Raw genomic sequence first — 27,484 nt, 5'->3', positions numbered from 1 at the left:
AAAAAGATAAACCGGCTTGGTTGTTGTTTGCTGTTGTGTGTTTGGGATTGAAGTCGCGCATCCCCACCCCGGTAGCGGGGACCAGGCGCTTCCCTGCCCAGTTCAAGCAGGACCGAAGGCCGGTGGGGCTCACGCCAAGGCAAGTTCACCCCCCGACTGTCTTGCACGCATAAATCCTTGGTCGCTGCAGCTCTGCGGCTTCCTTTCCTCCCTGCCCTCCCCTTCCCCACTCAAGGTGAAGGACACCGTGCTCCCGGCCCCACGCCAGCACCGGGCACCCACAGCCGCGTGTGCCATGCTGCTGTAGCCTTTGTGGCCAGCGCCGCCAGGCCAGAGGGACCCAAAGTCGAGCCGTCAGCCATGGCAGCATCCCCAGGGCCAAGGGATGCTCCCCGAGAACGCAAAAAAAAAAGAAAGTCACACTGACACCCACAAACTTTAAAATTTTTATTCAACAATTTACATCACTTATTGTCTGTCTTAACGTATTCGATCTACACAAATTTCTTTTTTTTTTTCCTGATAAAATAATAAAATTTGGATAAATTTTGAAGACCTGTTGGTGCAGAATAAACAAAATTTCGGGTAACTTTTTTTTTTTTTTTTTTTAAACATTTAGTGTGAAGTATGACATCATTGGTAAAGATACATCATGCCATTACAGCTCATGGACATTACCTATCCTTATAGTCCGTGACATCACCCACACCAGCGCAAGGGCCTGCGCCGGACACAGCTACAGCAGGTATTACACTAACTCTTCCAGCCACCCTCTCACGACCGGGAAAACGCCGACGCTTTTTCCAGCTGGGCGCACACAGAGTGCATTAACCTAATTGGAAATACCGGGGAGGGGGAGAAGAAAACAAAAGACTACCTTTACCGATCCGTGTGGTCGCACGCTACAACATGGACAACAAAGAGGGGCTGCCCCTCTCCGCGGGTCAGAGGTAATTCAGCTCCTGAGCAGGTAAGAGCACAACCCCTCGCAGCCACTTTAATACACACCGGGAAACCGAACGAAATGAGAACTTATCGACGGGGCTGGGGGCCGGGGTGGGGGGACAGGGGACAGGAGAGGAGACGGCTCCAGCCCCAGCTCGGAGTCGAAGCGCGCGGTTGTGTTTCGCACCGCCCTTAACACTGAAATATTCAGGGAAGGGGGGAGAGAGGGGCATCCGTCCCCCCCCAGTAAACAAGTTGAGGACCTTCAGAGGCTCGCGAGCCGCTGAAGGTGTGTAAGTACACGTGTGATGGTAGATAGAAAAGCAGCCCTGTTCTGTATGAAAAAAAGCTGTCAAGTTAGTACAAATTTCTGCCATGGCGAAGGGAACATGAGGAGAAAGCTGTGAGGGTCCTTCTCCCATCATGAAATCCCGACTCTCTGGGCTAAGCAACAAGTTTCCAAAGGCGGCACCCGCAACCCAACTCGTGAAAACGCCACCAAAATAAAGCTCTCGCCCCGTGGACCGGCGGGAGCCCACCCTCCACTCCAGCGGGCTGTGGACCACAGCCCCCGTGGCGGGGAGAGCCTGTCCCTCCCGCCTCACAGTGGGAACACGCGACAGTAGGGTTTCTCTCTTCGGGTCATTTTGTCAATTAGAAGGCTCGCGTTTGCCCTCGCCACCAGGCTGCGGCGCGGCCGACCCATCTCCATCCCCTCCTGGAAGCTGTGGCGGCGGGATGCCGGCAGGTACCACCGCCCCGCTCCCCACCGGAGGGAAAAAAGGGCACTCGTTCATCCCACGGTACGAAGTGTCTCTGAAACACAAGCCAGCAACACCCCTGCTCCCTTCCAATTCAATTACTAAAGTAGGCTCTTTAAAAATAAAAAAATAATATATATATTTATATAGCTATACAGAGAGATACAGAGAAAGCAAAGGAGAGAGATAGGCTACTAAAAAAATCAAGAAGCGCCAGTTTTCTGCTACGGCTGTCAGCAAAGAACTGTCACCTTACATCAAACCCTCCGAGACGGGGAAGAGAATGCAGGCAATGACAGCACAGGAATGCAAAAAGAGGGCAGATAAGTCACTTCTGGTAATGAGACACAAATTAAAACTTTCAAAACATGTGCATAGCTTTATTCATCTGCTTCAAACTAACCTTTTCACGGAGCTTCAGCGAAACCCGAGTGTGCAAAATGCATTTCTAAAAAAACAATGCAAGCAAGCGTTCACATTTACAGTGGCAGAAGTACGGAAAGACTCGGACAGAAATCACGCTTCGGGGGCGAGCGAGTCGGGAGAGAGATGAAGAAACAAGAATTGCACAGCTTCGTTTTCTGAGCCACTGACTGCAAACATAAGCACTTCTATTTCGTTAACTTTCAGCAAGGCGTGTTTACTTCTCCTTTATGAAAAAAAAAAAACAAAAAAACCCAAAACTGAAAAAACCCACAGTAACAAGAACCACAACCTGGAAGGGGAATAAACCCCCCGGGTAATGAGGTCCCCGGTGCCGCAGAGAGCCCTAACTCCAGAGCAAAGCCGGTTCCAGAGCTCCATGCGCTTTGGCTTTGCGGGCAAAGCACGGCAACGCTGGGTTTTTGTCTGCAGGAAAACAGCAAAGCAGCTTCTCTTTCTCTCCCCCCCAAAAGAAACCCTCCAAAGTCACAGAAAACGGCTCGTGTTAGGAAAGGAAAGGTGCCACCCCATGGGATGTCGTCCCCAAACTCTAAGACGTCCGCTCCGTGGGCCCGAGTCCAGGTTCTCGTTCCCATCCGACGGGTGTCCGGGACAGTGACGGAGCCTGGACTGTAGATGGGGCACGGCCATCGCGGTGCCGGCCCCCGAGCCCGGCCGTCCCATGCCACCTGCCAGCAGCTCACCCACCGCCACAAACGCTCCTCAGCAAGACTACGCACGCAACACAAGGCACATTTAGTCGGATGGACACACACGGAGGTGTGTAAAAGAGCAAACGCTGGCTAAAAAAAAATAATATGATGCCGAATAAACTAATTAAACAGGCAGAGTTCTGGCCTACGGTATTTATATACTATTTTCCAGGCAGGTGTAATCCCCAAGCGTTTTTCCTACACGACTTTTAGACTTTCCTTACTCTTCCCTCACTTTACAGAGGTACTTTGTTTTCCTAAAGGATCTTCTATAAGTAGTCAAGTAAATTCCCTTTTCCCCCCCCTCCAGTAAACTCCTCCTTCACGGAGCGCGTCCCCCCCGCGGTGGTCCAGCTGCGACCCATGAAGACAAGAGGCTCTGGACCTGCCGGTGCCCCGCGGCAGCACCTCGATGCAGCGAGACCTCCCTCCACCATTCTCACGCCTCGGCCGCCAGGTTTCGGCTGGGTAGATGGCCTGGCATCGCTTTTTTTTTTTTTTTTTTTTCTTTTTTCCTCCTCGGAAAACATCCGACTCCGGGCACCGAGTGCTCCCCAGGGGCAGGAAGGAGTCCGCGCGATCATTAATACTGCTGGTTAACTTCACATTGAGATAAAGCGTTAAAAAGATCTTTTTCGCAGAGATGAGCGATTTCCTTCCAAAGATAAGGTTCAAACAGAAAACAAAAATATTAAAACCGGAGACGAGACAACAGTCGGTTGAGATTTTTCTACCTTACAAGTTATACTCAGGCATCTTTCCCGCACCACCAGCCGTCGAGGAAGGAGAAGCTGAAAACCTCAGGGATTTGCACTACCCTTCCAATAGCAGCTTGAGAAAAAGGAAGGGGGGGGGGGGGGGGGAGGAAAAAAAGAATCAAATAATAAAAATAAAAATGCACAGTGTTCTCTCAAGTTAAAAGAGTTCTCCTTTGCTTTGCGTTTGCATAGAAATTCCCGTAGGTCAGCACCAAATTCAGGTACAGCCCTCTCCTACGCCCCCGGCTCCCCCCAGGCCCGACGCGACCCGCAGAGTTAGTGGCTGTTACAGGAGGGTTCGACGATCCGCAGAGGAATTATATGGTCATGTAATAAAAAAAAAACTAGAACAAAACAAAGCCCCCCCCCCCCCCAAAAAAAAAGTGCATCACACATTCTTGATTTTCAGGGTTACTTATAGCAGCAGCAGCATTAATCCAAGACAATGAACAGTTGTAGATTCATTCTTAAATGCAGCAACACTCAATGAAATGTCTTCGAGGAAGGTCATAAGAGGGTCCTTCTCAAAAGGATAAACATGGAAATTAGACTATTCGATATAGACAAAAAAAAAAAAAGAGGAGATAAAACAAAAATTAAAAGACACAATCTTATTTACATTAAAAAAACATTCTTGTTAAAATATCTTTACAACACCTAAGCAAAAAAATATGTATTTTAAGAATAAAGCAGAAACTCCTAAAGCAGTATCCATTTTTGGAACCCTTATTTAGCACCTGAGGAAAGACCGTATGGAAAGCAGACAGGTTGGTTTTTTGTTATTTTTTTGTTGTGTTTTTTTTTTTTCCATTTGTTTTTTAAGAAAACTGTAAGTTGTGTTTTCGCTAAACGTTCATATGTTCGCAGTACACAAGTTTCATACCACAGAAAGAAACGAACTATTTTCTTTTTTTTTTTTTCTTTTTTTTTTTTCTCCTTTTCTTCTTTTTAAAGATACTCTACTCGTTAATAAGGCTGTAGAAAAGGGATACTGCTATCTTACAAAATGGCTTTAGAGCTCTGGACACGTCAGACGAAGCTTTCTGATTAACAGTCAAGATAAATACAGCTCAGCATCCCCCGGCGAAAGCACAAGTATGACTTTTGCTCCCGTCCCAGGACGGCGAGCAGCCCGACACCGCTCCGAGGGTCTCCGGCCCCCAACGCAAGGCCGCCGTGGAGCTCTCTTGTGCCTCCCCAGGCGTCCGCTCCTCCGGGGTCTCGCCGCTTTTGAGGGTCTCGAGCAGGACGCGAGGAAGCCAGCCTTACCCTGTGGCGTAACGCGGATTGTGCAAATGTCTAAAGCTCTGTAATCTCTGGCAGGCAGCGCCTCCGGCAGCGCGGACCCGGATCTCCTGCTCCTTCCCACCAGGTTCCCGCTTCCCAACTGCTGGCGCTAGGGCTTTTTCGCATGGAAAAAAATGCTCTCGCGGTGGCCAAAGCTGAAATTACCCCACCACGCTCGCGTTCCTCCAGCCCTCGCCCTCCTCCTGCCTTACGCACCGGCGCGAAAATGTGTAGCAGCTTTAAATTAGGCGTAGCCTTGATCTCCCCCCTCCTGACCTCGACCATCTCCCTTGTAAACAGCCTCCGCAAGGAAAACAAATCACTACAGACGTAGACAGAAAAATCTTCTAGGGACAAGACTGCTGAAAGCTTCGGACACCATAGCCACGTACTGAAAACGCTGAACCAAGAGTAAAAACTGAACGCAGAGGAAAACCACCGGCAATCCAGAGAGACGCCTGTGAACGCCATCGCTCCCAGATGTCCCTGAAGTCACCCACTGGCCACTTCTGGAAAGGATGCCATCGTGCTACCGTAACGCTTTCTTGAAGGTGAAAAGCACTAATTACACACGCAACCGAGAGGACAACTTCTATCTCTCTTTTTTTCTTTTTTTCCCAAGCAGAAAGCAATTTTCTGTTCGATTCAGCTGGCCAATTCACCCCACCGCCCGCTCCCAGCCGCCAAACAGCCGGCACACTCGCGATCTAATGAGAACTGGGTATTTTTCCCACATTTCAGAGAAGCTCACAGCAGGTACGAGAGGCAAACAGTGGGATTTGCGGTTCAGAAAGGACGATGGTTTGAAGCGGGTTAGCGACAGAAACCATGCCCTGGAGCTATACCCACGTTGTCAGAGAGATGAGAGATATTCTAACATCAAAACCGGGTTTCACGGACAACTGAGGTGGGTTTAAACCAAAACCGAACTCCAAGCAAAGACGGGAAGCCATCGCCTTGCCGATCCAGCGGCCAGGTGGAGAGGGAGGGAGCGGAGAGGCTGAGGGTTCCCAAACCACCGTCACCGGGAGCACGGAGCAGCTTTTAAATCATCTCTTGGAGTAGAGGAAACGCTCCCTGACCCACCGAAGGGAAGGCAGACCGTGCTGGATCCGGATGGTGGAACGCATTCCAGCCTGGACGAGAGACACCCGACGGGAGCTGCCGGCAGAGGAGCCGCCGCGGGGAAAGACCAGAGGAGGAAGGAGACAGCCCCTGCAGGAATCCTCCCTCCGACAAATACAAACTCTGGGAACCGGCGAAAAGGGACTCATCGCATCCGCACCGGGAACAGAAAGAGGAGAAAAGCCTTAACCTGAATTAGTATCTTCATAGCTAATAAAAAAATAGGTCACGATTCCACCCTTAGTGCCACTTTCCCATACTACGCGTTATTTAAGGTTTTTTGTTTGTTTGTTTTAAAACTTTACTCAGTGTAATGAAAACAATGGCACAAATAAATAGACGCTCGCTCCCCTCGGGCGAGTAGGATGCTGGCACGGGAGCCGCCAGCTCCTCGCCCCCGCGGGACACACGGACACCCCGGGGCGCAGACCGGGGGGAAGGCGGCTGCTGCCCCCCTTCCCGGGCTGTATTTGGTTTATGCTACAGTACTAATACTCTGAGTCAAACAAAAACAAAAAAAAAAACCAAAACATGAGACTCATCAGTAACACCTTAGCATTATTTAAATGTGCTAAATTAGTCACAGCTCAATTTCAGGGTTGTGGGGTTGTTTTTTTTTTTTTTCTTTTTTTTTTTTTTTATAAGTTTACACAAAAATAATCAGAAAACAGATTAAATCTTAAGATATTTTTTAATAAGTGCTCAGTAAAGAATTGTGTGAGGACTTGGGGAGGACTGCAGATAGCGACAGGGCGAGTAACACGACGGCACGAGGAAGTTTCTTCCACGGTCCTGCCTGGCTCTAGGCTATAGTCTATCCCAGAAACTGCGCCGGCGGCAGCGAGCCGGAGCCACGGGAGCTCAGAGAGAGGATTTTCCTAACTGCTTAGCGCCGAGCACACGCCGTGGAGCTCATGGAGACAGACAGACAGACATTTGACGAGAGGGAGATGGTCGGAAACACAGCAGAGAAGCTGCAGGTGGGGGGGTCTGGATGGGCACCGCCGGCAGCGAGGAAAAGCAGCAGGGACAAACATCGCGGGGCGGGGGGGGAGAGGACGGGGAAGGAAAAACCAACCCAACCCACCACTCGAACCGCGTTGCGTTCAGCATTTCTTTCCGCTATTTAGAAGAGGGCCTGGATGGGGCCAAGAGGAGCGTCCTCAGGCATTCGGCAGGACTGGGATCTTTCTAAACGCCAAGGGTCAGATGGAGCGTGGGTTATTGCCGCGTCGCGCCAGCCCCCAGAGCGGCTCTGGGGGCTGGCGGGGGGACGACAAGGACAGCACAGTCCCCAGGTAAGCAAAACAGGGTTTGGTTTTGTATTTTTTTTTTGTCTTTTTTTTTTTTTTTTTTTTTTTTTTTTAAACGGAACCCAGCCCTTAAGGCGACAAGTGACTACACAAGGCAAATAAATACACAGCAGAGCCTTAAAGCCAGTAAAACAAACTGGAAACTTTGCTATTAGCCTTCAACTTTTTGAAAATAATAATATATATATAAAAAAAAAAAAAAACAAAACAAAGAAAAAAAACCATTTCTTCCACCTTAATTTTCCCAGTCCCACCGTCCAGTTTGTTCAACACTTTAAAGCTCAGGAATGCCCCCAGCTCTTCCGCAGCGGAGCTGGAGGCAATTCCGACTTTTGGCAAGCAGTTGGGAGACTCAACAGGAATTAAAAAGAGGGAGGTCGGAGGACTAGAATGTCGGGCACATCTGTAAACATGTTATACATCTGAAAGTTACACACCCCCGTGAAGGTGGGACAGTTTATAGGTGAAACAGAACTATTCGCGACTGGCCAACCACACATTTCCGAACCCGGACTGATACAGACACACCGTTACTATATAGTATTACACTACGGTATTATACTATATAGTATTTTATACATAAAATGGAGTAGGCAATCCATAGTCTAACTTTTAAAAGGAAGCGTGGCAGAAAGCTAGCAATCTTACAAAAGGTACAGGATTAAAGTTTCATTGTCCCACCGTGAACCTAAGCGCCTCATTCAGGAACGATCTTATTAAAAGAATAAAAAAAAACCAAACAAACAAACAAACAAAAAAACAAACCGCCACACATGCTACGTACTCCTAGTTAACCATAAAAAAAAAAAAAAAAAAAAAAGAAAAGTGGATAAATCTAAGCACAAGGAGCAGGCAAAAGTTTTGGGCTTATCTGCTTCCTGTAATGCCCCATAGGGTCCCGCCTAATTTTGGGAGACACCAACTGCTGCCGACCTCGATGCCCAGACACACGTTGGCCAATATTCAGCCACGAACACCCACGATGAGCATTGGGTACCCGTGGGGCTTGGGCAGATCAGAAAACCCATTTTTGCTTCATTCATCGCTCGCTCTTGCACTGGACCGTGTGAACTTTCCACCTTTTAAAAAAAAAAAAAAAAAAAACAAACCCAAAACAAAAACCAAAACAAAACCCAACAACGAACAAACAAAAAAACCCCAAAACCCAGAAAAACTACCCCAAAATGATCTGGACATGCTACACAAGCTGCAACGGGACAGAGCGGGTTACACAGCTGGAGCCTGCAGTCTGCTCAGCCTTCTCTACCACTGCGAGGAAGCTTTCCTTTCCTTGGGATTTTTATTTTTTTTTTTTTGAATTTTTAAATTATTTTTTTTTTCATTCCTAAGTCCTCCATTTTTGTAATAAAATATATATATATATTTATTTTTTTTTTTTTATTAAGAGATAATTAGAAGCAGAGCCCGGAAATACACAGACTGCATTAAAATATAAAAGAGCATTTCCAACGGGCAGGTGCGGGAAGCCCAGCCATTGGCATTCTATGGACAAATTGAAAAGGATTCAAATTCCCATTTTTCTATTTTTTTCTTTTTTTTTTTTCTTTTTCTTTTTTTTTCCTTTTGAATTTTCTTTTTTTTTTTTTTTTAAAGAGAAAAAAATAATTCAAGAAGGGTGAAAGTTAGCAGAACTCAATTCCTCTTCAGTTTTTCCAACGAAAATGGGAAAAAAATCCGGCACATTTAGTGTTAGGAGACAGACAGAGCAAATATGAAGCACCTACAGTCGAAAGCAGAAGATTTTTTTTTTTTTTTTTTTTTTTTTTTGCTCCCAGTAATACAATGGCATTAAACTGTGGGAACAGTGGGTTTTTTGTTGATTTTTTTTTTTTTAATCCATATTAAATGCCTAAACAGATTGCTTATTTTTGCACGTTGTCTTTTAAAATGAAAGAACTCTTCAGTTGCAATAGTCCGACGTGTAACCAGAGCCAGGTCAACTGTGTGACTTCACCATGCATCCTAGAACTGCAGTATTACCATCTTTTCCCCCAGAAGAATGATGCTTTAAGACAATATCCCCCAGCACAGGATTGGCTGCTTTACTCCTGGCAAAAACATGCGGATTATAATTCTCTGGAAAAAAAAATACAAAATAGAAGCTCTGCAAACTTCAAGGCGTTTCTCTCCAGCGTTCAATGGAAAACAAAACAGGGGAAAAAACCAAAAACCCAAACCCAAAGAGGGGAGGTGGAAGGGAAAGGGGAGATGAAGGATGGTGAATCATCCTGATTTCCCTGTGATTAGTGTGTCACTACAGTCACAGAACAAGAAACAGAAACCTCGTCAAGTGGAAATGCCTCTCCAGTGGGTTGCTGTTGCCCGTGTAGACGACAGCAGGAACTTTAGAACCGGGCTTGTAAATTGAGTCTGTATTCGTTAATCACTTGCATTCACTCTTTAAACAAAAACAAAACAAAAAAAAAAAAAAGAAAAAAAATCTATTCAGTACCGGAGATTAAATAATCACGTGTGTAGTCTCGTTGAAATAAATTTTCAGATTCCTTAAGAAGTCTAATTACTTTCAGTTGCCATTTTTAAATAACTATATATATATTTGTATATATTATCCTGTGATTCTAGTTATGGTTCCTCTGCTGCACTGAAGATTTAGAAGGAGCATAAAAGCCTTTTGTCCCCCACGAACAGCACAAATGCTGCAGAAAGGTTATAACAGGCAGTCTCGTCTTGCTACCTTCATTGATCCGGGCGATCCATGGCTTCATCGTAAGTGATTATCCTTTTGGGATCTGGAAAGAAAGCGAAATCCTCAGTTTTCAACAAGTTCTCAGGACCCGTGGCTGAAGGTATTCAGGAGAGATCTGTAAAGTACTGGGCCGTTAAGAAACTTTTCCCGAGGACCCCCAGCGTCACCAGCTCCTGCAGATGGGCTCAGGAGCCCCGGGCGAGCCGAAAAGCGTGGTGATGGGTCCCCACGTCACCCCCCGGCAGCACCGCGAGACTCGCCCTGACTGCTCTCCCCAAAGGATAACCCAGAGCACCGGCACCGGCAGAGCGCGGGGATACACCAGGATTGAAAACTTATTCTGGGGTGCGACACCCAGCAACGGAAACAGAAAGCAATTATTGTATACGCAGCAAGAAGGGTCATTAAATTTAATTTGCCACCGGTTTTATTGCTCTTTTAGAGACTCTGCTTCTCTCTGAACCCCTTGCCGTGACGGTAAAGCTTGCTGTCCTGACTTGGCGACCCAAAACACAGATAAACCCCGACTCCAAACAGCAGGCACTGAAGAACTGAACTCGGGCATCCCTGGACACCGAGACAACCTGCTCTCAACACCCGTCCCAACAGACAAGAGCAATTTGTTTATTTATTCTTTCCAATATCCTTACCTTGCTTCTGCAAATTCCAAACCGATTCCATTTCTGTGGAGGCAAAAAACGAGAAGACCATTGTTATTATTATTATTATTACGATGCGGATTTATGCTGCCATTAGAGACAACTCCAAATAACGCTTTAATTTTCCTGAGCGTGGCACGACACCGCTGCAGTTGTGCCAAGCCTTTCGGACAAAGCCAACCCCCTCCAGCCCAGCGCCCGCAGGATTGCACGGATTTGACGGGAACGATGCAGGAATAAGAGGCAGGGGGATGGCCGTAACGTGGTCTTAAGGGTCAGACGGCCAAACTGAACACCAGAAACATCATTGCCACTCTCCGCTCCTACAAATCTCACTCAAACTCTGGGCTTTCCTATTCCTGCTTCACACGTTCCAGCCTTAACAAGTAGCCTGGGGAAGAGATGATTTTTTTTTTTTTTAACATGCTTCACGCGTGTGAAATCCGAACCGCTGGACAAAGCCAGGTTCTCGTGGTTCACAGCACGCAGCTGCTGAAGCGCACCTCGCGGAGATGGCTAACGTCCCTGCGGAACTGCTGCCAACACGTTTCCCGGGAGGAAGGCGCGACGCTCCCGACACCCGGCTGCCTGCTCGGCGTGCAGCTCTTTCCCCCACTTTGCCTCTGTGACGCGCTTGCGGGCTAAAGACAAACCAACCCCCCTCCCGGTCCTCGCTGAAAGAGCACATGGCTTTCATCTAGCGAAGAAATAACAGCAAAGTTAAATGCTCTTTTCATTCACATTAAAAAAAAAAAAAAAAAAAGAAGGCTCCTCCCTTTAAAGTATCCCCAAAATTAAGTCCCATCTTTTGAGACCTATTCAAAATAACTACTTTTAGCTATTATCGAGTTGGAATTTTGCGCGCTAGAATAACTACAGAGACACTACCTGTACCCTGCGCCTGAGTCTGAGAGATAAAATAATAGAAAAGGAGCATTTAGTAGGAACGCAACCTGCAAGACGAATCTTTCAAGTGTCCCTTCTGCCAGAAGGGAGGGTGACAGGACCTTGGTAGGGGCTAGGAATGGAGAACGGATTACGAAGCTACATGGTATGTGTAGTAAAGCACAAAACAAGGCAATAAGTAAACTAACCGGCACGGGAAAGGAAGAAGAAAAAAGCCTACAGAACTCAGGGCCTCAGCACGACGCGTGCCAAGTGTCACCTCCATCAACCGCTTGTATATCCGCGTCCCTTCTCCAACCCTTCATCTGTCCTTTGTCCGCTACAACCTCGAGCTTCCCCGGGGCAGGAAATTGCATGCAAATAAATATTGCCAGCCCTCTCCGCACAATTAAGTCTTTTGTGAGGAAGGCCCTGACAAAAATTTTACGAGGTCTGTTATTTTTGTGCCACGATAACAGCAGCAATACTTTGCACTTTCAGTACTTTTGCACCGGGGGAGCCTTAAGTGCTTTGGGAATAGTAACCAGCCTCTAACACCCCCGGGGACACAAGCAACCGAGCAAGGGACTACACCTCCCTCGTCCGCCAGATGCAGATTCCCCAGAAGTAAAACGAACCAGCTACTAAAATTACCTCCAGCAGAGCTCGTTTTCCATTCAAGTGAAGCGAGATGCATCATTTCCTAACGGCCAAAGAACATCACCTATTTCAACAGCTTTCCCCAAAGGCCGGGGACAGAAAACTACTCTCAAGCTGTTGGTTCCTCCACATTAGAGCAACGTCAAGAGCACAAAACACACGGCAGAGGCTGAAGCGCTGCCTGCTCCTGCATCTCCCCGCAAAAAGCCGCGCTTTCTTTTGCGCTTCCATTTGGTCCTAACTTCATCGGACAACGGGAGAACGTGAACCGCTTGTGTTAAGATGTGCCTGACAATAAGACTGACAGTGAGATACTCTCAAAAACACACCGAAAAAAAAAAAAACCAAAAAACTTTCAAGCTGTCAAAATTCTATTTCAAAACACCCGTTAACAAACCAACGCCCGAACCCCCCAACCTTTTCAGACTTCAATCTTCCTTCTCCTGCTTCTTCAGGGAGAGAGTAGGAGAGAGGATGGTGTAAAGTGTCCTGTAAGCCCCAAACACCCGGACGCGTTGGCTGGCAGAGGCTCAGCCCGACGGAGGTACAAAAGCAAAAACCATCAGCAAACTGGCTGCGATATCAACCGTTACTGAATATCATCTGCCATCGGGAGAGGAAGAGCAAGGTCCTCCCCTCTACCTGGCCAGCAGCACACGGATACGGGACGGCATGGGTTAAGCACATTTACCAACTGAAACAACTTCACAGAAGAGAAAAATTAAGTCTCGGGGCTAACTGAAACACTAAAACCAAGGAAAAAAAGGGTTTTCCTTCAATCTTAAGGTGGAATTTATGATTTATTCTGCTTTACTTGGTAACACATTAGAGTGAGTTTTCCTCCTGGTTCTGGATCAGTTACAGGCTGTGGGCACTGATGATGATCCCGAGATGCTGTGATGGGTGACAGTGGTTGGACGGAGCTCAGCGACCGACCCAGCAGAGCCCCCGCTGCGCAAGCCCTGGCCCCAGCTAACCAGAGCAGCAAGCACGGGGATGGATGGTGGAGGAAAAGGCAGTCCCCATGAGCTGGTCATGTAAGAGGCCCCAGATCTCCTTCCTTGGGCTCAGGGAGCTCTTTTCTGGAGCCTGATTTCCCTGGATAAAGCTCCCAGGGCGAGTTCACGCAAGGACTGTTACCATCGCTCACCCCTGCATGGGAAAAGGGGTATCTTCACCGTGAGTCTGAGTCCACCTCTCAGATACTGACCCAAAACCTGGTACTGACGCTTTCCACAGCTAAAGGTGGCCAAGACCTGACCAATGGACAGGGGCCACTATTCCCAAAACAAGGGCACGTGTCCGGGGACACGACACACTTCCTTCGCAGTGGACCCAGCTGGAGAAAATGCCATCAACAAACCCTTGCGCAACCTCGTGTCAAAGCCAGCCCTGCTCCGAGCCAGGGGCAGAACTAGGTCACCTCCCGTGCCCCTTCCAGCCTCATGTTTTCCAGGATTTTTTAGAATTAGCCGGCCTCTCCATAGCCCTCTAGCTCGCAGTCTGCTGAGGAACTGCCCGGGGCAGGCAGCCCCAGCCACATCCACCTAACGAGCTCCAGGGAGAGGAGCGGCTTTTCCTGGGGTCTATCACCGAAACAAAGCGTTGGTGGAGGAAGGCTTTGATGTCAGGAACAGACGAAGGCACACTCGTGAATTGCGGTGAGATTCTTCATAGGTCAATAAACTTTATAGCGGGACTGGTACATAACCTTGGAGGGGAAAGAAGTCTTTCTGTGATAACTTGTTAAGACAGGCACTTTTACACACCTTTTCCTTGCTAGAAAGGCTGCCCCTGCAAACAGAAGTGCCTGCACAAGGCATGGTACTAGTTCCTTCTTCGTATAAATCTAACATATAAACTGACAATTGTCCCTAAAATGAAGAGCTGAAAAAAAATAACAAAAGATGGACCTTCCTTGTCTGATTTTTCCTGTTTCTTTCTGCAGGACCCGTCGATTAAGTTAGGGGATTGCCCTGGAAACAAAGCAAAGACTGAAAACGCAATGCTGTGGAGCCTCACCGCTGTACCGAATACACTGGACTCATCCTGACAACTGGCAAAAGCAGAGACGTGAAGGAGAATTAAATCAGCTTTTGCCCCACAGCTCAGGCCCCACAGGACCATAAGCAACAGACTGAGATCTAACCCCTTCCCACCAATGGGGATGGGAAACCAAGGCTTTTTTTTTTTTTTTTTTTCTTTTTTTCCTTTTCCCCTCTCCTGATGTAAAGGATGAAAATTGCTGAATTCACAGCTCTGCTATTTCTTCTGACCCAGTTCACCATTCCGGTGAACGCCACTCCTGGCTGGCCCACGCTGCCTTGCTCTATTTTCCATGCTGCTCTTCTGCTTCTTCATGCGAGCAGAGACACTGGCGCAACCGAGACGCCGCGAAGGAACAAAGCGGCGGCACAGGCAGAAACCTGGGGGCACGACAGAAGAGGGAAACACTGCAGTTTCCTCTCCTCCACCTATGTGGTCTTTGGTACTGCGCAGCTGAACTGGAGACCTCGGTTATTTGCTTTTTAGCTAAGGACAAGCAGACTACTGAGCTTGCCACCACAAGGGTTGACGTAGGGAGCCCGGTGTTAGCGACAGCCTGGCCTGGAAGACTGCAACAGCCCAAACACGATGAAATTCTGCAAAGCATTGACAATTATTCCGATGTTTCATCCAGACGTCTTTAAAAGGAAGACTAAAGCAGTAAGAAGGTACTGACTTCAACAGAAGTAAAGCGGAGATACACCCACCGTCCTCTTTCAAAGGACCAAAAAGACCTGCGAGGACCAGTTTTACCTCCAAAAGACGAGGATTTCGGCAATGCCACACCGAGGCAGAGGTTCAGTTCTCACCTAGATAGGGACAACGTCCCCAAGCGAAAGCATCACTTCTTCCAGGTCCTTCCAGTCTCCCACACTGAGCTACCATCCCTGCCTCCAACCACACAGACAGAGGGCCCACCAGCGCTCAACTACATCAGATCCACCTCGCTAAATGAGGTATGTCACCCGCGAGTGTTTCAAGGCACCGTCACAAACACTGAGCGGCACGGCCTGTCAATGAAGGCAGCCACGTTGAAGGATCGTGTTTTACAGTCAAGCAGATCAGATGATCACGGGAATCCTTCTGCCCTTTAAAAGGAAAAAAAATAAAAAGCAAGGCAGGGAGCAGGGGCACAGCAGAAACCGGCACAAAAAGCATCCAAGAACAAGAGGGCACATCATCAGCCTTGCCAGCACATTCCCAGTGCCCTGACTTTTTTTGGGGGGAAAAAAGCAATCTGGGCCCACTCAATCGAGCACAGGTTCCTCCATCAGGACCTCGCTCTGCTCTGCAGCCCCCCAGCCTTACAGCCCAGCACAGCCTTGCCACCACGCAGGGTGCTGCGGTGGTTTAAACAGGATTGCTGTGCCCTACCTCCTCCATCCATCCATCCTTTCCCAGGGAAGCTGTGAAGCAATTACAACCTCTAACAACCCTTGCAGTCACCAGGCACACTGCGCACAGGAAAGCCTGGTTTGCTGGAACAAGGCTCCTGAGTGAGCTGGAGGCTTTCCCGTAGCCTATCTACGGTCCAAGATGAGGATCCACATAACCTGATCGCAGCTACAGACACGAACGGTGCAAACCAGGGTGGAAGCTTGATACAGACAGGTCAAAGGACTGCAGCTGCTCATGCTAGAGCCCATTCCTCACCGCGACACCCACAGCTTCATCCTTGCACCACAAGGAGTTTGCACTGAACACGGAGGAGCTCAGCGCAGGGACCCTACCAGCGCTCCACGCTCACCCCTGCCCTTGCCCCGCAACCGTTTCTCTTTGTGTCCATAACCCCAGAGGCAGGGCAGGTTTGAAGATCAAACTATCGAGACTTTGCCCAGAAGCAAACAGATCAATCTGAAGAGGGAGAAGTTCACCCTCCTCTCGAAATCAAAACCAAACAATCTGAGGATCCAGCTGCCTGGGACACCCTAACACCGGCCCAGGCAAACCTCTCCTGAGCAGGGAGGAGGGGAAGGCAGCTTGTGAAAAATAAGTGAGTGAAATCGTTGCTTTCCTATTGCAGAGGAACTGGTTGGCCAGGAGTAGGACCTCAGGAAAACAACCCAAGATAAATGGAGAGAATGTTGTGGGAATTAACCACTGCACTGCTGTCCTGCAAACAATCTCTGGCAGCTCTGCTTTCTAGACGTTTTGCCGCACGCTGTGCCACAGGCGCTCACCCACCGCTTGGGATGCAGGACCGTGGCCATGAAGAGGGGACAGTGCTTTCCACCTGCGTGGGGTAGAGGAAGGCTCTGTTCCTCCCGATACCCCTTAACCCAACTCACCCTGATGGACTCGAACACACACAGCAACACCCAACATCATCACAGAAGACGTAGTAAGACCCGGACTCATCTCCTGCTTTGTAAACCAGCAATAGCATCTGAAGACTAAGTAGGAGAAAGATAAGCTCAAGCTGTTTGGAGCACCCCATCACTGCATTAACGACAATATTGATTAGAAACATCCATCACTTTTTACCCCTAACTAACACCTTGAAGTTGGCACAGATAAAGCTTGAAAAGCAAATGGGCACAGAGGAGTGGTGTCCCCAGGGCATCACAAGGGTGCTTGCTCTGGATGCTCAAAGCAAGCACATTCACATGCAGAAGCATGGAAAGAGCAGAAAACAGTATTTTACAGAGTGCTTTAGGTGTCCATTCTTGCCACCGAACGCAATTAACTCCTCTGTTCAGAAGAACTAAACCCAGCCAGACTTTGAAGTTAACACCTCCTTAAGAGGACATGGGAAGGGAGTGTTCTTTATTTTCCTGTTGTTACTATTGTTTTACTGGGGTCTGTCTTTCACGCAGCTAGTGAGGGAGGGAGAGCTGATGAGTCTCGCTTGCTGCTCTACAGAGTCGCTTTTCTACAGGCGACGAGTTCAGGCTGACAAAACCAAAAAGAGACAAACTGAAGCGTTGGGAAAGTTTGCAAACTTAAGAAAAGGATTGCCTAGGACTTCCCTTCTACACCACGCTATGCTTTCCGGTACCCCCATTTTCTGATGGGAAACTGAGAATTAGGCTGCAGGCAGATAGAAGAAATGAGAACAGAAAGCTTGCTTTAATACTGAACAGACCGTGTAGAGGATCCAGATAAAAATCAATTGCTGAATATGGTTCTCAAGAATACTAGAGCTTAAGATGCTAACATCGTGAGAGCGAGATGACCTGGAAAAAAAAATATGTGGAGTTATTATTTTTAAATGGCCGGGCCTGCTGTTGCTAAAGGCAGGCATCAAAGTTTCTGTGTGCTATACAAAGAGTTGGCGAACGGGTAATTTAAGAACTTTGCAGTGGGTCAAATCACAGCAAATTTGCCAACGCCAACCAAACACCAACCCCTCTGCAGGGGGGAGCAAGACATTACCCACGTACGTGTGGGGAGCAGTAAACAAAAAATGGATGATCGCTTTTTTCTCTTCAGGGCAGGGGGATGCAGGGAGAGGGAAGGGCAGGGGGAATAAAAGAGGATCTGCCCCAGTGTTCTTCAAGGGTAGGTAAGTAACACCCTGCCAAAAGGGAACACGCAACCGGGCTCCTGCGAACACCGAGCCAGGAGCAAAAGCCAAGAACCGCCACAAGCTCTCAGAGCTTCTGGGGCTGAAGCCGAAAGCAAGCCATCCCACAGGCTTCCCCCTCCTGTTCCCGGTTTAAAGTGTCTGTATCGTGTTTTGAGTCATTTCGGTCTCAAAAAAGACAGGAGAAAAAAAGGAGCCGGACTACAAAGGACTCCATGAAAGCAATAAAATCATCTGAAAGATTGGGCCTACAAAGACAACGAGAGAATTCCATCTGCAGCCTACAGAAGGGTTGATAAGCAAAGATTTGTCTTGCTGCTGCCATTGCCATAACACTCAAGACAGGCAGTGTGTGTGGGGTTCACTTCAAAAAATAATAAAAATAAAAAAAAACCCACACCATGAAAAGCCATAGGAATGATTTTTTTTTTTCTCCCTTCAAAGCCACGATTTCACGGCCTGATCTGCCCAAGGGAGAAGCTGCAACACTTTGGTGTTAGAGGTGTGAGCAGGGACTATGAAGCCTTTTCAGTGACAGAAGATCACCTGGTAAAGCTGGAACAGAGCAGATGAACCTACACATTTAACTCCTTCCAGTGCTGAGAAGCTTAGGACCCGCTCTTCCATAGGAATTAAAATGTAAAACACACTAGCCAAGGATCACCCCTATCAACATCACTCGCGCTTGTCCACGGGGAACAGGGAAACAAATACCTCTTAGCGTTAATTAAACAACCGTTCGAGTAACTTTCCCAAACTGTTATTGCCATTAGAGATACGCAAGCAAAAAGCTCATTTTTAAACCAATCAGAACTGCTGTAAGGAAGGTATCATGTTAGAATATTGCACTGAAAAAAAAAAAACAATCAAAGAAAGAGAAGAAAGTGCCCTCAGGCAGCAAGTTAAGCCATTACCTTTAGTGTGATATATAATAGCAGCCCTCAGGTCAAAAGAACCCCAGCTATCTTTCCTTTCTAGGCCTCTCTGGTACCTCTGTTCTTTGGCGGAGGCTAGCAAATTGTTCGTAGGAGAGGCCAGAGGATTCTCTATTTCATAGTCTTTTGAAAGAAACACTAAAGCACCTTGGCTACCGGTGTCTGCCTTTTGTAGGTCACCTGTGTGATGCGACTCCAAAGCTAAGACACCACCCTCAACAGCAGTCCCAGGCTTAAGAATAGCACTAAGAATTTGAGGGCTAGTCCGTTTATCCAGCTCGTAAGCCTTAGGAAACACAGGTTGTTCAGTTCCTGAGGGAATGATTTCAGCACACTGTGAAACCAAAGCGGCAGGATATTCCCCTTGAAATGTCACTTCCATTAACTGATTATCCGCGGATTTCCCCACAACAGTTTCGGGTCCAGCGCTGGGCTCGTTTATGAATGACAAGCCCCACTGATTCTGGAAGATATCTCCCAGGTTCTGCTGATTCGCCTGCGAGGGGAAATCGACTTGCGCCGCCGTACCCAGGAGCACAGTTTGCATATTTGAAGGGTAGATAAAAAGGCTAGATTTCTTTTGTTCGAGAGCTGTTGAAGCTGCACTCATGTCCTGGGGCGCTGACTCGGAGGAGGCTGACGGTACAGTACTAGCAGCAGTCGAGAGCAGTGGCTGGGTCCCTGGAGAATAGACACTTCCATCAGTCCCTGCGAGGATGGGGCCGTTCGAGAAGCTAGCAGAAGTAACAGATTTCATAGCAGACATGGGGACTTGGGACAGTCGACTTGATGTTTGGGCCTGAGTTTCCCCGGCAGATGACGAAGACGACGAAGACGACGTGGATGGGGTTTGAGCTGCTTTGTTGAGGTTTTCTTTAACTTTACTTGCATAACTTATTTTGGGAACAATTTTAGCACTGCTATTGTCCACTGGAAAAACCGGGGGTGGTTTAAATAAGGTCCATGAGTCCTCTTTAGACGTAGCCGACGACGCATGTTTCCCTTTGGGCCGGTCATCAAACTTCTTGCTGCTAATCCCAGGTTTGGCATCAGAGTTTTTTCGCTGTACATCCCCAAGCCCAGGCTTTCCCCGGCCTGCTCCACCAGCCCCAGCCTCGTATTTCCAAACAGGCTTAGTATTTTCAATTCGGTTCCCCTTTTGCTCACTATAATCAGGCTTGAAACTCTCAAGTTCCTGTTTCAGGGTTGGTGCGCTGACCTCCTGTTGCATTATTTTGTCCTGTACTAGATTCAGATTCTCACAACCCTTGGCACTGTTGCGCCTGCCTTTCCGTTTTTTAGGCGTAGTATATCCACTCTCGGAGCCGCTACCATCGTTGTCGGCCCCTTTGCCTACGTAGCCATTCGTGATATAACTAGAATTAACCACACCGTTTGGAATAGACACTCCCTCCGGCTTGTCTGAGGCCTGGCTTTCTCTAAGTTTATTTTCGTAGGACTTCTCATTCTTTTTGTCCATGCTATTTTTCTGAATGAAGTTCTTGGTTTTGATTCCAGCTTTCCCCAAAGCACCGGCCTTCACGGTCTGCTTCGGGGTCACATTAGTGTCTACAAGCTGCTGGCTGCCGTTGGGGACCCTGGATCCCGGGGTGGCGGTTTCATCAGAGCACAGGCCCTTTAACGACACTTCTCTTTCTCCTGCGTTACCATTTAGCTCTCCGTAGCCTAGAAGAAAGCCAAAAACAACAAAAGGCAAGAATTAGAATGTGAAACGTTAAACTTCTGATCGCAGAAAGCTGTAATCAGCCCCAAACGTATCCAGTTTCCTCCAGCAGACATTTTAAAATAGGAAAACATCTCTGATGTGCGAAAGCACATACTTATTTGCTGGAAACCACGGCAAGAAGGGTTAAGAAGAAAGTACCAGCAGTTACTGACTCTCCCATACAACAGGGTGACGTACAGATAACATAACAAAGCAAAAGAACATACAGATAAGTAGGTAAGTAAGGAAAATATACTGTACTCAGTGCACATATCACTGGCAAGCTGGAGAGCTATTTCATCAGCTGCTATTTCCAGGTCACACAGAGGAAAAAAGGATGCTTCGAGACAGAGGGACCCGCTGCCTTTGCTACAAGATTTGTTGAGGCTCAGAATCCGTACGGTGAACAAGGGCCAACTCCTATCACCTCCATCAGCTCCCAGGCCTGCAGCACCCAGCCCTCCCCCTCCCACCCTCCTCCCAAACCCCATCTCCAGTAAAGGGGTGGGGGGGGCAGGGGAGAAAAAGAAAAAAAGCAGCGTTCCATAAAGACATGCGCTCATCCAGTTGGAAGGGGGAGGGAAGAAAGGGTGACCACATCTCCTCACTTTGTTTCAAGATGGCAACCAACACCTCCCCCCATGTGCTCTTTAGCATTGAAAAGGTGATAAAGACTGTGAAGAAATGCCTCCCTTCCACCACCACCAGGAACTGGTCTCCTGCCCACTGAGGAATCTGGCATTTCAGAGTCCCTGGGAGACTTTATTTCTTGAGACCCAAGAAATAAAGTACTTGCTGAGGGCTCCAACTCCTCAAGCCATGAGATTACGCTGTACGCTCAGCTCTTCTTTTTGCTTCTCAAGTTCATTTCTAGGCCTTATGGTTCCGAGATGAGTCTTGAGAGTGCAACCCAAGGGGAGATAGAAGCCCAGGACAGCCCAGGCTGAACCACCCCACCTTCCTCTTTAAAATCCCTGTCCAGAAACCTATTGCTTTTGAGGACCCCAGCTACAAAGCCCCAGGAGAAGCCTTGAAGCCCCACGGAGAGATGGGGAGAGCTGTACCCGGCTCAACAAACCCACTCCAGCTGTGGCCCGAGCAGAGGGACTCCCTCCGACTGCACCCGCTCCTGCGGGAAGAGCCTTCTCCTCGCTCCTCCTCTGACTCATCCGTCCTCCTTCCCAGGGGTGGGAAACCTTCCATCTCCTGCAACTCCTGACCCACCTAAGGCTTCGTCTGCAGCCACAGCGGCGCAAAGTCAGCGCAGCACATGGAGTCCCACCCCCCCCCAAGAACGAGAGCGGGCAGAGCTCCAGCTCGAAAAAGAGTGTTTTTGTTGCTGCCGATGTTGTTGAAATTAACTGCTCCACTAAAAATCATTGTTATTCTCACATCCTGTAGCCTCAGATGTCTGGCAGATGTAACTGCTCAAGTTCTGTGCAAGCCGGGAACACAAGAATCCTTGTAGGAATCTTTATAGAAATTCCACAACTGAGTTTGCCGAGAGGGATCAAAAAGGATTTTTACTACACGCAAGTATCTGTAACCACCACAACTTCCACTATAACTTTCAAATACGCCGTTAGGAATATTAACCATGAATGCTTCATCCCAGAGAAAACAGACAGGACGAGATTCTCAGTTGGGGGAAGGACTAAAAATTAAGTATTTCAGAGTAACGTGGAGAGGAAGCCTGCTCACGAGTAACGTGTTACAGCTGACCTTGTATGACTCAAGACTTCTGACACCACTTGTTAATGAAACAAAACAATAACGGTGGTCATAAGACCACTGCAGATGAGGAGCGAAAGAATAAAATGAAGAACAAAATCCACTTCAGTAAGTCAGTGTGTCAGCAGTTTCTAGTTCCAATTTTCAAGTATTCACAACTCGGCTGCCCGAGTTTTCTCCAAATCAACATTTGGCACAGCTGGCTCTGGCCTGGGCACAGAGGGTGCAGCAACCAAAATTTAGGGGAAATTTAAAAAAAAAAAAAAAAAAAAAAAAAAAAGAGGTGCCACAACGAGCAGGTGAGGAGCATTTGGCAACCCCACACGTCGTTTCGCAGCTGGGAAGGGAGGGGTGTCCGAGTAAGTGCATATTAAAACCCCGGTCACGCTGCAAACAGTGAAATGACTACTCAACTTATTTTTGCCCAGTAACTTATTTTAGCGTGGGCCTGACCAGGTCCCTCCCTGCGCCCTCCGGGGGCTGCACATGGGGGCACCACCGACACCCCCCCGCCATGCGAGCCAGGCCCCTGCCCACCTACCCCGCTTATGTAAATGGACATTTCAAGGAAAAAAAAAAAAAAAAAAATGTACATGGCACTCTGGCTCTTGTAATCACGCCCTTGCTTGGAACCCCCACACCCCACACCCCCCCCCAAAAATGGTATTTTTTTGAAGACGCAGCAGCCGAGCAGACCCCCCGGAGGGCGACGGGGGCTCCCCCCCAGCCGGGGCTGCCGGGCCCCCGCCTCTGCGGCGCTGCCGGCCCCGCCACATCCCCTCTCCAGGCCGGCCCCGGCGCCCCCCCGCCCTCCACGGCTACGGGCGGCGGCCGGAGGCCCCAGGGCCGCCTCCTCGCTCCCGCCGCCGGGCCGGGCCCCTCCGCCTTATCTGACTCATTGATTTTTTTACGCTCATCAATTTTTAACCAGCGCCTCACCCCCCTCCCCGGCCCGGCCCGGCCCGTTCCGTCCCCCCCCGACTCGGCGCGGCCCGGCCCGTCCCCACGTGCCCGGCGGGCGGCGGCGGTGCCGGCGGGCCCCGGCGGCTCCCGCAGCCGCGCCGGCCCCAACATGGCGGACAGGAAGCGGCCCCAGCGCGGCGGAGAAGCTTCCAGCCGGGCCGGGGGAGGAGGAGGCGGAGGAGGAGGAGGGCCCCGCCGCCGCCGCCCCGCGAAGGTCACAGGCCCCGGCCCGGCCCGCCCGCCCCCGACCTGCTCTCCGCTTCGGTCCCTCCTGGTGCTGCGGGCCGCCGTGCTTGTGGTCGTGTCGGAGCGGCGGCTTGGGCTGGGCTCGGCCGTCGGGCGGCGGCAGGTAGGCGCTCTGCGGGTGGTGGTGGTGGTGGTGGCCGTAGTAGTAGTAATGGTGGTGATGGTGGTGGTGGGGCTGCTCCTCCATGGGGGGCGGCTGGCGGGTGGCCGGGCCGGGGCCGGGCTGGGCGCTCGCTGGCTGGGGCCGTGCGGCTCCGGCGCTGGGAGGCGGCTGGCGCGGGGGAGGCGGCGGACTGGCAGCGCCCGCCCTGCGATCAGCGAGCCGCGCCGCCGCGACCGCCCCCCGCCCCGCCCCGCCCCGCCCGGCGGAAAGGGAAGCGCCCGGCGGAGAGGAGAAGCGAGGAGAAGGTGGGGAAGAACTGGGCCGGCAGCCCCCCACCCGGCCCGGAGAGGTGGAGCGGGAGCGCTGCCGGGGCTCCAGCCGCGGGGAAGTCGGGAGCGGCGGCGCCGGGGGGAGCTGCGGAGGTTCCTCCCTTCCCTCCCGGAGCAGCCGGAGCCCCGCGCTGCTCCCGGGCTCCCCCCGCAGCCCGCCCGGCAGCAACGCAGCCCGGGACGGTCCCCGCTGTCCCTCCCCCTCCCCGGCCCAGCACCGGCTCCGGAGAGAGAAAAACAGGTTCCACTAAATGCTGCTGACAGAAACGTTGGAGATTTTGAACCGTGCTTAACAAAAAAAAAAAAAATAAAAAAAAAATCAGAGTCAGGTTGTTGGAAAGCCTGAGGGCGGAAGGGGGGGGGCACAACTTGAAACTTGTCAAAATTTGTAACGTGTTTCATATGCACTGGTCATCCCCCCTGGAGCGTGTTCGGGGGTGTTTGGCAGGGAAATAACCCCCGCTCCAGCCACTGTGCCACAGCAGGAGAAGGCCAGCCAGGCCTTCCCCAAAGATCACCTCAGTGTCCCCCTCCTTGCACAGCACAAACAGACCCCACCGACACCCAGGTGACAAAACTGCTTTATTTGAATGCAGAGGAGCGAGGAACCGAGGCAGGAGTTAATTGGGAGGGTAGGAAAAGGGCAGAGAGAGGGATGGAGAGAGCCCAGACTGACACGCGGAGGCTGGAGTCAGAGTCCTAGCTCAGGGTTCCTCGCTGCTCCGGTGTGATTAATTACCTCCCAATACTCAGCATGCACCGCATCAAACACGGAGGAAGAGTGACAAAAGAAAAAGTGATCATGTAATTAAAGACTGCTATAATTAATGTGCACAAAAAGAATAAACAGGCCGCATAGACAATCTTAGAAATAGTATTTCCTCGCTTGTCTGGGCATTAAAGCTGCAAGTGCAAGCCCTTCTATTTTTTATTTTTTTTTTTAGTATTTTAATAAAGAAAACAATAAAGTTCCCGTGTCCAGAAAGCTCTATCAGACTTCAGCTCTGTTCTGCTGGGCACTGTACAAAAGACAAAGCCCTTGCCTGGAGATTTTTACAGTTCCCCAAGTTTTATTTCAACAGAAGATAGTTTGAAAGTTTATGCCTTAAGCACAGCTTCCCACTCCACCCTCCTCTTCAGTACATAGGAGGTAAAACTTTTCCTAACAGAAATCCAACTTCTACAATAATATAAAGGATTTTTTTTCCAAGATTTGAGGTGCCCAAACTATCACGAGTTCTGTGCCAAACTGACCCTGCAGTTTACATTTCTTTCAGCACGATGCAAAGCAGTTTAAAATGCAGTGAAACCATTTAAGCAAGCAAATCTGAACTTTGGGCTTTACCCATGCTCTCAGGAATAACGGTCCTCTCAAATGCTGACTCATAGAGTGACCTCACATCGCTTCGGAGACAAGTCTTGAAATGAGGAGTCAGGCTTTAATCACAGTTGACATTTTATAGGTGGCTTGGAAGAATTTATTTTTAATATAAGGAATTGGCTCGGAGACATAAACTTCAAAAAGACTCTGAAGAAAGCAAACAATTACGGACAAATCAGCTCTGCAGACACATTAGACCAGAAATCTAAATACAGAGGGCAGTGGGTTGTCTCTTCGTGAGAGACAAAGCAATGATTTTGCTGCTTAGGAGTGTCCTGTTGTCAGTATTGTATCATCTAAAGCTTGCAAAAACAGATTTTAAAAAGTCCAAAATAATACAGCCTGGGGCCCATCACCGTCAGTAGGACACCTGAAGCCCAGGCACCCCACGCCGTGAGGCCGGTAACTGCCCGCACACCCCACTTCGTGCGAGGATGCATTTTAGAGGTACTACAAGTTCCAGCATGCAGTGCTGCTCCGTGGCCTGGTGTCTCCTACCTGCCACGCTGGGACGTGTAGTCTTCAGAAGCCAGGCTGCATATTAATCACATCCTTAGCACAATGTTGCACCAGTTACGCCGCGTATTAATATTCAGCAGTTGTTCGGGATGTGTTCTCCAGAGCTGTGGAAAAGGGGAACCGGAGTCTTCTGTGCCTGCTCATCTGCAGCGGTTTTCATTGTTGCTGCTCTCGGAGTTTGCCAAGCCAACAGGGTCTCGTGGAAAGGAAAGAGGTAATTTTCCTTGGAATTCCACACCCAGTGCCAAGTATTCCCACATCCAGGCACAGAGTTGGGTACAGCCAGCATAATTTCTAGCTCAGTAATTTATCCAAAGCTTTATTTTATAAAGCTTTGAAGTAGATGGCTTTTCAGAGAACCTGCCATTTAAAGCTGCAAAATGAAGGTGGCGAGGAATGAATCGACTGCTACAGAACACACGGGAAAGTTTTCCTGGAGAGTCTGACCCGACATGAGTTTTGAATTCATATGAAAATTCAGTTAAACCAGGAAGCTATTCCAGTGATTTTTTTTTTTTTTTTTTTTAAGAACAAATAATTTCCTTTCAAAGGCAATCTTCTTTAAGACACTAATTTCCATTAAGTGTTTTCAGGCAAGTTAAAACCGAAACTATAAAATTAATACATGAAAAGAAAAATGCTGGCTTTGTAATATTTCTTGTGTCTGTCTCCTATTTAAAGCTCAACATTGGGAAACAGCAAAATTACCATATTTATAGATATTGGGAAGGGCTCTTACACAAAGTATGTGCGGCATTTATTTACATTTTTTTACCACAGTGTTTTCATTCATAGCAAGGGTTCAGACTTGCAAACTTCTCTATATTCTAACACATCCAACCTAACAAAGCGCTCAAGCAGATGTTTAGTTCCAGATACGTCTATAGCCACGCTATTCAAAACCTCGCCACATTTGGCCCCTGAAATCCAACGTATTTCAGTACAATGCAGTCATGATTTACCAGTTGATATCCAAGCGTTGGAGGAAGACTCAGATCTCAGAAGGTGTTTAGTCAAGATGGATGACAGGGGTGACAGTGCTCCTCGCAGCCTTTTGCGCGACCGGGGTACAGCTATCCTCCCGCGGCTCTCAATACCGGCCTTCGCAATTACGCTCAGGTAAGGTGGAGCTTCTCCTTGACTCCATTTTTGTACTCTGCTGTGTACATTATTTATAGCTACAAAGCCCGTGTCTTTGAAGACTTCTCTCTCTAGAGACTTTAGATAGTAGACTTTGGGTTAGAGGTCTTAAAAAGCAGAAAAAAATAAAAAGAAAAAAGGATTTAACCCCTAACTGAATTGTAGGAATGAATACCGTGGACACGTATCTGTCCCATCCCTAACAATTTAAGCATTTCCATCTAATAGCACATGCTGAATTAAGATTTCTTTTTTTTTTTTTTCCTAAAAACTTAATTTCCAAATGCCATAAGCACACTACTTTAATCCTTCATTCAGTCTCCAGAAAATTAAGGCAGCCCAGCATCAAAAATAACCGTAGGTCAGAGTTTTGTGAGGCAGCAAACCTGACGTAAGGGCTAGCCGCTCCCAAAAGGGAAGGTCATCTCTCTGCCTCTGCCTGCTCGCCTCTGCCCTGCCCTCGCAGCACCACTGGCGCTTCTCTGAGCCTGTTTGAGAAATGAAACCGCAAGGCAATTCTTCAGATGAAAAAGTGCACATTTTTATTCTGGTTAAGCTTCCTGAACTGTTTCACTGAGGAAC

The 27,484-nt window shown here is 48.8% G+C and overlaps 1 protein-coding gene across 3 annotated transcripts; it reads right to left on the bottom strand.

Moving 5' to 3' along the window:
- Positions 1-457: 457 nt before the first annotated feature.
- NUFIP2 (nuclear FMR1 interacting protein 2) lies at positions 458-23,722 on the bottom strand. 3 transcript variants are annotated; one of them, XM_054208856.1, is made up of 5 exons: positions 23,434-23,722; positions 18,744-20,450; positions 10,704-10,736; positions 10,042-10,096; positions 458-9,744 (listed from the first exon to the last, which is right to left on the bottom strand). In XM_054208856.1, the coding sequence occupies exons 1-4, from the start codon at positions 23,615-23,617 to the stop codon at positions 10,044-10,046; spliced, it is 1,977 nt and encodes a 658-aa protein (XP_054064831.1). In that variant the 5' UTR covers positions 23,618-23,722; the 3' UTR covers positions 458-9,744; positions 10,042-10,043. The 3 variants fall into 3 exon arrangements, with proteins under 3 accessions (XP_054064831.1, XP_054064832.1, XP_054064830.1); XM_054208857.1 differs by having other exon boundaries at positions 458-9,422; XM_054208855.1 differs by having other exon boundaries at positions 458-10,096.
- Positions 23,723-27,484: the final 3,762 nt, after the last annotated feature.

This window comes from Rissa tridactyla, chromosome 7, assembly GCF_028500815.1.
Source record: "Rissa tridactyla isolate bRisTri1 chromosome 7, bRisTri1.patW.cur.20221130, whole genome shotgun sequence".
NCBI classification, from domain to species: Eukaryota; Metazoa; Chordata; class Aves; order Charadriiformes; family Laridae; genus Rissa; species Rissa tridactyla.
This window is presented reverse-complemented; position numbering and strand designations above follow the sequence as displayed.